Here is a 10,223-nt window from a genome sequence, read left to right as displayed (position 1 = left end):
ACTAACCACTAACTCTGCACTTAAAACTTAAAACAGAATATCTTATTACTAATTGCTAATCCTCATTCCAGACATGTCTCAACCACAAAGAGGGGGAGAACAGTAAGCATAAAATCGTTTTAGACTTAAGAAAAAGTTACGCATGGCTCAATATGTAGGGAAAAGAGCCCACTTGCCCGCAAATGGGAAGTCCAACTAAAGATTATCACTAGAGGGAACAAGGGGAAAGTATCCAATAAAATTTAGGCACATCGGGATTAGATTGTAACTCCGGCGTACCCAGCCAATGGGGGAACAGAGGAGGGCTCCTTGCGTTAGGGTTTGAAAGCGAACACCTTCCTCATTCCGGTGTGCCAACCCCTTCGCTGCGCCCCCGTGTCTGCAGAAATCGTAAATAAATGCCTCGCTTTGCTGCTAAGTCCTGTGTCCCGGTGTTCACTGTGAGCGTTTCTCACAGCCTAAGTATAGAGCTTCTCGATGAAGAAGATGTAAAACATTGCCAACATCCCGGGAGGTCCCCTGGGGTCCCCGCCTCCGACCTTTCCGCGTACATTTTTGTGGGTTGAGAGGAGGCCAACATAAAACTTCAAAGCCCTTGGTTCGCTCCCATCTCCCACTCCTTCCACTCCCATTGTTGCCTTCAAATCTTTCTCCATCTTTCTGAACCATCCTAGGAGGGAACTGCAGCCGGGCAGAGCAGGTTTCTCAATACTGTCTCCACGTGAACGGCGGGCTGCGCGCGAATGGCGATGCGGGCGGGGCCGCGTTTTATGGTCCTTCGGAGCCACCGTCCAGGCTCAGGCCACGCGCAACCGCCATGTCCCTCTGCGGCCGCCGTGCGTCCATTACGTGGCAGCTGCCGGCGCCCGCCAATCCACGGCGCCCGCATCAGCCCCCTCGGGTGGCGCAGCCGGAAGGGGCGGAGCTACGGCGGTGGCGGCTGAGAAGACATTGGTGGCTGCAACGGAGGCGGCTCCGGAGGCCGCAGTCCCGGTCCTGGCTTCGGCCCCTGCCCCACCATGGTGACACTCGCAGAGCTGCTGGTGCTCCTGGCCGCCCTCCTGGCCACGGCCTCGGGCTACTTCGTCAGCATCGACGCGCATGCCGAGGAGTGCTTCTTCGAGCGGGTCACCTCGGGCACCAAGATGGGCCTCATCTTCGAGGTGGCCGAGGGAGGCTTCCTGGACATCGACGTGGAGGTGCGGGCCCGCTGCCCGCCACCGAGGCGGGGTCGCGCGGTCGCTCGGGCGTTGGCGGCGCCCGCGAGCCGCGCGGGGCAGCGGAGGGCGCGGGCCTGGAGGCAGCGGGCGGAGTCCGGGGAGGGGCCCGGGCCACCGCGGCAGCGATCGCTCCCGGCCTTTTCCCCCCGCGGCCCGCGCAGTGCCGCGCCGGTCTTCGCTGGGACACGCAGCGGTTGCTTAGTTGCTTTGGGTTGACGGCCTGAACGGTGCGCCCCTTCGGAGCCTCCCACCGAGCTCTGTCGCCCGGGAGCCGCGGGGCGGCTCCGGGCCCGGAAGGCGCGCCTCTGTCGCGGCTCAGTGGTGGCCGGACTCGGCCCGCGCAGCTCCCGCGTTCCTTCTCGTGGCGGATGAGTGTGCGGACGCGGCTCGGCAACTTTTGGAAAAGTCAATCGGAAGTTATTGCGGGACGTGGGCAGACGTTCGCGTTGCTCTTCTTTTCGGTCCCCGGAAACGACCTGAGCGTGTTACCGATTTTACACAAATCCCCAGACGCGGTTTAGCCGCCTCTGGCCAGGAGAGAGGCGGGGCTGGGTCGTGACGCCAGGAGTAGCGAGGGCAGTGAAGGTTCTAGACAAAACGGGAAATTATCTTAGGAAATCAGCAGCCCCTACGTCTTCCCCGATGTCTTTTTTTAAACCACAGAAATGGTTCACCTCTAACTGTGTGTGTGTGTGGGGGGGGAATCACGTGGAATTGGCATGTAAAGTCACCCGTCAGCATGGTTGATTGGGTTTCAGGGTTTTCCATTTGGCAGTGGACCGCGGCGTGGGGTGCGGTTGCGCAATGCAAGGGAAGCGCAGGAATAAGGGGACGGCGGGAGGAGTTAGGGGTAAGGTCGGCTGAGACCTGGGAGTTCAGCCCTTCCAGGGGCCAGTGTTCCCGGCGGAGGGATTCGGAAGAGGCCTGCTGGCTGCTGTGTGGCTAGCCGGGGTGCGAGCCCCGGGCTCCGATTTCCGGCCCAGTCCTTGCCCGGAAGCCCCCAGGCGTCGCAGGTCCAGCGCATTCCTGCCCTGGCTGCCGGTCATCAATCAGGGAAGCCTAGACAGGCACCTTGCTCGGAATTGTTAAAGAGGTTTTGTGTTCTGATGGTACCGCCTACGTGTCCGCAAGGTGGTTGGAGTCCTTAGGTCCCTTGGCGACCCTATGTAAGGTGCGATGTTTGTGTCGGGAGGGAGGGGGGGTTACATTTAAGTTGAACAGGTAAGATAGGTGTAGCCAGAAAGGCGTTTCCAGTTAGAGACACCTGTTTCCTAAGTGGGAGCCCGAAGGCACCGCTGCCACGCGCTGGTGCGCAGCCACGTGACGATGGGACCTCCTTAGCCAGCGTCGCGCTGCCGGGGACGGCGCTCACGGAGCTGACGATGTGAAACCTTTCATGATCTCTCACGTGTTTCTCTCCTGCCTCCAGATCACAGGACCCGATAATAAAGGAATTTACAAAGGAGACCGGGAGTCCAGTGGGAAATACACGTTCGCCGCTCACATGGACGGGACCTACAAGTTTTGTTTTAGCAATAGGATGTCCACCATGACTCCCAAGATAGTGATGTTCACCATTGATATTGGGGAGGCCCCAAAGGGACAAGACATGGAAACAGAAGGTGAGCTGAGCGCCCAGGAGGTTTGCATCACGCTCCGGGGGAGAGCCTGAGTTCTGTGCGTGTTTACCATCCGGAGTCTTTATTTTGATTTCTTAATCCAGGTTCATCCACTGCCCCCCCCCCCCCACCTTGCCTCTTGTTTCATCCATGGTCTTTAAAACCAGAAACCTTTTGTGAGATGTACTTTTTACTCATCCAGGCCTCCTAATTGACAAAAAGAAGTTTCTGGAAGTTCACTATGTTTTCGCTCCTCCCGGTTGCCCCTCTGACAGCTCAGCCACTCTGTGCCCTTGGGGGCACGTAGGTCACCTGCGTCTTAGGTCGCGGGGTCTATGAGTTTGCATCTTCACTCGCTCGTTGGTACACATGACTGGTTTAGCTAAACTTTCTGCTGTTTTATTTTGTGTGTGTTGATGTCTTAAACTCTCCCGTAGGTGGTGGCGATACCTGGGATGGTACGTGGATTGCTTTTTGGCGGCATCCTGAGTGTCTGCACATTTTTGTTTGCTGTTACCTAATTTCTGCTTCCCTTCTTTCTAACCCCAGTTTGTGGGCATGAGAGTGTTTTTGGCTTAATTAAAAGACAAACAACCCTGCACCTAATTCGAGTGGCTGTTTTTCGGTTGTTTTCATTGGGCTGTTGGGCGGTACAGGTCAGGTCGTTTTCAGTAAGGTCCCTGGGGGCGCGGCCGTTGGCGTTCAGTGGAGCCCTCGTGCGGGGTTCCTCTGGGCGGGCCCTGAAGGGTGGGGACAGCGGCTGGAGCCGGGCGGGTTCTGCTGACGTCGAGGGGGAGGGCCCCGTGGGCTCGCTCCAGCGGCGATGGGAGTTTTCCGACCTGAGACTCGGTATGAAATGCAGTCCTGGGAGCCGCGTCTGGACCCACTAACTCGTTCTTTCAGCCGTACACTGCAGCTGGGTTGGGTTTTCTTCCTCGGCTGGCCGCGCTGATCCCCGCGGTGAACCCCGCGGTGACTTCCGGATGAGTCATTGACCGGGGCCAGCGCATTAGGGTTTTTCGGGGGGTGGGGGGCTGTTGTCACAGTGCACGTTAGGAGTTTTGGAAAGTAGCAGTTCAACATGTTTTATAGCATTAATGTAACATTTGTTACAGATCTAGAGCAATGAGCAGAGTACTTACATCCTCAAGAAGATGAAGTGTCAGATAGGTTTTGCAATGTATAGAATCGATATTTTTTCCTGTTTTCTATTCTGTTTTTTTTCTTTTCCCATTTAGTCCCTTTATACTCCCACGATCTATAGAATTTAGAGAATCATGCTACTTACTAATTCCTGTGCTTGCTTTTCAGGGCCATTGACAGTGTAGGACTTGGCTAGTTTTCAAGGAGAATTAGGAGTTTGAAGGGCTTTGTGTTTGTCAATTTTCTGGAAAGTAGTCCTGTCTGAGTAGTTAGAAATTGTTGGCTGATAACTGTGGATATTGAATTATTCTTAAATAATTCTTAACACAATATTTAAAAATCTTGCTTTTGCTTGTTAATGTCAGTGAATGGCAGCTGTCAAACCAAGCATGCGGCTTCCGGGGTGACGCATATGAGGGGGGATGTGAGATTCCAGGGATGGAGAGACCCCTCCCGTGGGGATCTTCCTTGCAGTGGCCACTTTTTCCTGCCTGTTTCTTCATTGTCATCATATAATGCATTGACCTTGTGTTAATCTCTGGCCACAGAGAAGCCCCGGTTTTACACCTGGTGCGGCTGAGAGCTGCTCCTGCTGGAGCGAAGCCGTTGCTTCGACTCACAGGAGAAGGTGGAGCTGCTGTGGGTCTTCCCGGGAGTGTCTTCGTTTTCCTCTGCTCAGCTTCAGAGGGACCCCGAGTCTGCTTTCACACTGCCCCTCAAGTCACGTTAGGTTATATGAGTAGATTCTGAGTTTAGTTTAAATGTTTATAGATTATTACTGGGGTGTTATTAGGGATTTTGTCTGATGTTTTGTGTTCTCTCCATGCCCCCCCGGCCCCCCAGTTTTTTCCCCTCTCCGGCAAACAGGATAGTGAACTTCATTTAGGAGAAGTTCAGTAGAAGAAATTTCTTAGTGTGGTTTTCCTTCAGTTAGTAAAAATTGTATAGTATGTTTTCTACCCCGAGAGAGGTTTTTCTACCGGGAATGGACTTTTAACAACTGCTTTGAGAATTGCTGTTGCCAGTGGTCCAGAACGATGCCTGAGCCGTTTCTAAAATAGCTGCTTTCGTCCGTCTCCTCTGAGCGTTTTTATTGCTTTATGAGTGTGTTTCAAAAAGAGAGTCGAGACCCGCGCTGACCTGTGCGACGCCCCTCTGCAGCTCACCAGAACAAGCTGGAAGAGATGATCAACGAGCTCGCGGTGGCGATGACAGCCGTGAAGCACGAGCAGGAGTACATGGAGGTTCGGGAGCGAATACACAGAGCAAGTAAGTAAGTTCCCGGGGTGTTCCCTTCGCAGCGCGCTGCAGGCGTAGGACCCAGTGGGTGGCTTCCGCTCCCCTCACTGGGGGGTTCGGCACATGTTATCATACTGACCATGGACTTGGAAAAGCACCCGTGCAAGGGTATTTTTGAGTATCCATGTTTGTAGAGCTTTGTGCAACATCAGCTTACTATTGGGACATACGTTCTAAACCAATAAATGCTGTTATGATTCAGCCCAAGCTATTATAAGGTTTTAAAAAATGTGGTCAGGCTCAGTGCGGCTCAGCGGATTGAGCGCCGGCCTGCAAACCTAAAGGTCGCTGGTTCAATTCCCAGTCAGGGCACAGGCCTGGGTTGCGGGCCAGTTGGGGGGTGTGGGAGGCAAGCACAGATGGGTGTTTCTCTCCCTCCCTCTCTCTCTCCCTTCCCTTCTCTCTAAAATACATACATACATAAAATCTTTAAAAAACGTGGACAGTTAAAGAATAAGCTAATTGTTTTCTTTTTTAATCTGTGTCACCCAAGGATATATGCTCACTGATTTTTAGAGAGAGGAAGGGAGAGAGCGAGAGCGAGGCGTCAGCCTGTTGCCTCCTGTGCGCGCCCTCACTGGGACTTGAACCTGCAGCCTTCGGTATACACGGGACAGTGCTCCAGCCCATTGAGCGTCCCAGCGAGGGCGCTCACTGTTTCCTTAAAGCAGGAAGGAAAAGCATTTTAAAATGGGTAGTGTGTTGGTTTTTAATAACATAGCTAAAATTTTTGTGCCATTACGATTAATGTTATATGCTCGGATGTAGCTTTTTCTAAAATAGAAGGTTAACAGTTAAAACAGCAAGTTCGGAAACACGAACGTAGGCAGTGACCAAGGGAAGAGCAGCCGGGCTCCCACGTTTGTAAGTGGGGAGCTGAGGATGGACTGCGGGCGCAGTGGCGGCTGGGGTCCCTCGTGAGGCTGCGGAAGCCTGTCGAGCCCGTGAGCTGGCGGGAGGAAGCGGCGTTTGCGGAGCAGAGGAGGAGCCCCTGTTGTGCCCCGGCCCACCCGTGTGGTTTGGGGGCCCCCTCCCCCGGCAGGGAGCTGCTGGGGCCGAGCTCACTGGGAGCCCGTCTGGGCTGCGGGTGCAGAGGGGCTTAGGGCGCAGTCCTCCCTCGGAGGTTGGGGCGGGCAGGGAGGGAGCGTGACTCGGGGGCACGGGTGAATGTCTTCAGTGGGTGGCGTCTGTCCTTCCTCTCACATCTGCCTTGGCCCTGGGGGTGGGGGACGCGTGGACTCCCTTCCCGGGGCAACAGGCCAGTGTGACCCACTGGAGACGCGCTCGCGCCTCTGCCACCTCACCCGCAGGGCCCTCTGCGGGTCACCTTGCTCCCGGGCGGGGACCAGCCCGTTCTGGAAGGAGGAGGGCACCGAACAAAGTGAGGTCCAAGAGCTCTCACTACCTTGTCACTTGAATGAGCTCCAGCCAGGCGGCTTTCACAGCCTGGGCGGGGGTTCTTGGGCCGGAGCAGCCCGAGAGGGCGCCGCGTGCGCGGGTGCGGGGCTGCAGAGGCCGTCACAGACACGCAGGCTGTGCGCGGGCCGTTTGGCTTTGCACATGACCTCGGGTTGTCTGGGTCTCTTGCAGCAGCGCGCCCCGGAGGCGAGCACGGCAGGCGGGGTCTCACCGCGCGAGGCGCTGTGGCGGTGCTGGGCGTCCCGCCGTGGGGGGCACGGGCAGGTCTCAGACACGCGCGCCGCCCTTGGCGGCCCTCTCCCGTGCTGTGCCTCGGCGCGCAGCTCAGTCTCCAGGGTGCGTCTTCCCGGCCGTGGGGGAGAGGCGGCGCTGCTGCTCGGTACACTCCGTGTCGGGGTGGTCGGATTCTACTCACGTTCTTAGCGTGCGCCGGGTCCTCCTCCGGGAAAGGAGCCGCTCTTCCTTCCTTCCTTCCTTTTCTGTTTTTTTAGAAACTGAGTTATCCTTTCGGGAACATGTTAATTTCTTTTCAGTTAATTTTCAGCGATCATTAATCCAGTAGCTGTTAAAATTCTAGTTAATACTTTTATGAACGATAGACATACATCTGAAGATTACTGTATTGGTAATTGTGATTGTTTCTAATGTTGGCCATTTACAGAAAACTCAGAAAACTGCCTGGTCATTTTTAAAAGTTAAGGCTATAGAAGTTGATCAGAAACTGGAAGGAATGTGATATAAATTGAGCAGAATAAATAAACGTAGTCACGACTTACTACTTTCCGGGTCAGACCCTTAGCTTAGGCGCGGGGTGCGTCCTGAGACCTGTTTGTCTGGCCGCAGCTGCCGGCGTTGGCCGGCCGCCGGGACAACACCCCCCCCCCCCCCCCCCCCCCCGCAGCAAACGCCAGGTCACAGGTGCTGCATAAACCCTCGCTTGAAAAAAAGATACTTGGACACATTTTGATTTGGTAAGGAGTACTTTTGGGATAACTGCGGCCTTGAAATAACGTCTTAACTTTTTTGAAGTCAGTTTTCGGATTCAGAAAAAGGAGGTTATACTGTAGGGACGTTGCAGTGTGGGGGAGCACGAGTGCAGGGTGGGCTTTAGCCCTGGAAGTGCAGCCCTGGGCAAGCCGCCTTTCCTGACGTCCTGTGCGGAGGCAGAGGGGCTGGGCTGTTGCCTGCACCCCGAGGCCCCGTTCACGTCACAAATTCTGCGCTTCCGCGTCTGCTGAGCTGCTTGGGCTCAGAAGCAGTCAGAGCGCTACGGTGGTGGGCGAGTTTACTTTCCCACAGGGAGACGGGGGGATTTGGGTGCCTCTGTGGGTTCTTGTTAAACTTCGTTTGTTTGTCCTCAACAGTAAACGACAACACAAACAGCAGAGTGGTCCTTTGGTCCTTCTTTGAAGCTCTTGTTCTAGTTGCCATGACATTGGGACAGATCTACTACCTGAAGAGATTCTTTGAAGTCCGGAGGGTCGTTTAAGAAGCCTTTTCCTCAAGACCCGAAACTCATAGTTCACTGTTTACCAAAACATCTGGTCATAAAAATGTCATCAGTTTGTACATGTTTATTTTCTGAATTGTACACTCACAGCTTATGTTTCTTTACGTGAATAGATATTGGAGAGAAACACCTCTTTAGGAAAGTGGTAGTGAAAATTTGACATTTGATTGGCACAGTTTCCTATTTGAATTTTGCCTCCCTTATTCCAGAGCTTGAACACGGTAAATGAAATATAGGCATGTAGTCCTTAGAGCTGCTTTGGTTTTCAAATCAAACGCAGTGTGTTCATGACAGAGCTTTCCCACAATGACTGCATTCTTCTGACCCCTTATCCTGCAATTCAAGTCATTCAAGGTTCATTTTGCCTAGTCCTTACGAGGGACAACAGTGAATCTTGACGCTTCCTGCCAACCTAATGGCAGAGCTCTGTGACTTTGGAGTATGCTGCCAGGCTGGCTCATTTTGACTTTATCTTGTTTTTGCTTAAAAGATAAGACAACCCAACATCTTCGCTCTTTTTATTTTGGACCATAGAACTTCATCTTTGCTAAATTGATGACAGCAGCCAATAACCAGTTTCTGATTTCTGCCTAAGCTTGTAAGAGGCCTATTAAAGCCAGCTCTCCGGGTGCTTCTGGTAACGGTGGCTCTCCCTCTGTGCTGGCACCCACTTCCTCCCCTCAGCACATAGGAGGCATGCACTGGTGTAATTGGGAAAACCTGGGTTTCTGATGGCAAAGGGTTAACTAAAGCCTCTTGGATTTCATTGCGGTGAGTGATGCTCAGCCACTATTTTGTTTCTGATTGGCGGCATGTGGCTGCTCATTAATGAGGGTGCTGACAGCACTGTCAGGATGAAGGTTTTTGGTTTTTTTTCTTGGGTCTTTTTTTGGCACATGTGAAGTTTGTATAAAACAGAATGACTTTCTCTTGGCCTCTGAAGATGGGTTTAAAATTGAAGGAGCATCTGGTTTTGGTGTGGGGATGATCCAGGATTATGTTGTAACTGATGTATATTAGTTACTTGTACTTTTGTTTTTTTTTGATCTTTGCAAAAATCAAACTACAAGTAACTAGTTTTATATAATTAATTTAAATTTGTTATAGGTTTTCATGTTCAGGATAAACAATTTTCCAACCTTGGATGAAAATGGTCGCAGCAGCTTAGGGTGACTTGTGTTTTACCTTAGGACCACTGTTGCATGCCATTTTTGTGCGTGAGAAAACACTTCAAAATTGAATTAAAATATGTAAATTTAAAATTGGTTGTGTATTGAATCTGCCCCAGGTTCAAGAAATAAAACATTCTTTTTAAAAACAGCCTTAGTATTCTGTTTTATATATTGATGATTAATTCACATTTGTTATATACCAATTTTCTATTCACGTTTGAAATGAGACATGTCCATGTTTTCTGATTAATAAAGCCTGTTATAAATGCCTGTTACTTTTTATGTATAAATTTGAGGATAGTGACTATGATCCCAGTTTTAGGTTTCCCTTTGTGGTTTCTGTGGGTCAGTTTTAACATCTTAAGTATTTTTTTTCATTTGGAAAAAAGAGTTTTGAGTGATTTTTATTCAACCACCTGGATAATGGATATGGGAAGTAAGTTTAAGAGAATGATTTTGCCCAAGGCTCCCAGATGAAGAGGGATTGGTGAGACCAGAAACTATAAATATATGCCTTCAGCGATGGTTCCTCACCCCCCTTTATTTACACTGACGTCCTGCTAGCGATACAAAAGACTAGCATTATTGAGCACTGTGTAATGTCCTGGCAAGAAGCTGGACACTTTAACGGCCTGTCGCATTTATTCTTCAAAACCACTGTTACATTGGGCTTTCTTGTCCTCATTTCGGAAGTAAACAGGCTTGGAGAGGGGCACAAGTTCAGAAAGGGGTCAGGAGAGCCCTGAATGCAGAAGCAGCTCAGCCCTTTTCCTCTGCCTTTGCTTTCAGAGCCGTCTGTGATAATCCCGTTTTATAAAAGTTGTCCGTGGTGTTGGGAGGA

At 51.9% G+C, this 10,223-nt stretch overlaps 1 protein-coding gene across 3 annotated transcripts; it reads left to right on the top strand.

The window, feature by feature from the left end:
* The first annotated feature begins 912 nt into the window (after nucleotides 1-912).
* TMED2 (transmembrane p24 trafficking protein 2) lies at nucleotides 913-9,530 on the top strand. 3 transcript variants are annotated; one of them, XM_090292102.1, is made up of 5 exons: nucleotides 913-1,199; nucleotides 2,650-2,842; nucleotides 3,277-3,297; nucleotides 5,144-5,255; nucleotides 8,065-8,265. In XM_090292102.1, exons 1-5 carry the CDS (start codon nucleotides 1,020-1,022, stop codon nucleotides 8,108-8,110), a joined length of 552 nt encoding a protein of 183 aa, XP_090148228.1. In that variant the 5' UTR covers nucleotides 913-1,019; the 3' UTR covers nucleotides 8,111-8,265. The 3 variants fall into 3 exon arrangements, with proteins under 3 accessions (XP_090148228.1, XP_090148226.1, XP_090148227.1); XM_090292100.1 differs by having other exon boundaries at nucleotides 914-1,199; nucleotides 5,144-5,251; nucleotides 8,065-9,530; XM_090292101.1 differs by lacking the exon at nucleotides 3,277-3,297 and having other exon boundaries at nucleotides 914-1,199; nucleotides 5,144-5,251; nucleotides 8,065-9,530.
* Nucleotides 9,531-10,223: the final 693 nt, after the last annotated feature.

Source organism: Furipterus horrens, unplaced genomic scaffold (assembly GCF_987537825.1).
Source record: "Furipterus horrens unplaced genomic scaffold, mFurHor1.1.pri manual_scaffold_11, whole genome shotgun sequence".
Classification (NCBI taxonomy): Eukaryota; Metazoa; Chordata; class Mammalia; order Chiroptera; family Furipteridae; genus Furipterus; species Furipterus horrens.
Note: the sequence above shows the minus strand (reverse complement) of the source record. Positions and strands in the feature narration are given on the sequence as shown.

Coding starts and splice junctions, on each gene's coding strand:
- TMED2 (XM_090292100.1), top strand. CDS start 1,020: ATGGTGACACTCGCAGAGCTGCTGGTGCTCCTGGCCGCCCTCCTGGCC. Junction 2,843..3,276: donor ACAAGACATGGAAACAGAAG/GTGAGCTGAGCG, acceptor ACTCTCCCGTAG/GTGGTGGCGATACCTGGGAT. Junction 3,298..5,143: donor TGGTGGCGATACCTGGGATG/GTACGTGGATTG, acceptor GCCCCTCTGCAG/CTCACCAGAACAAGCTGGAA.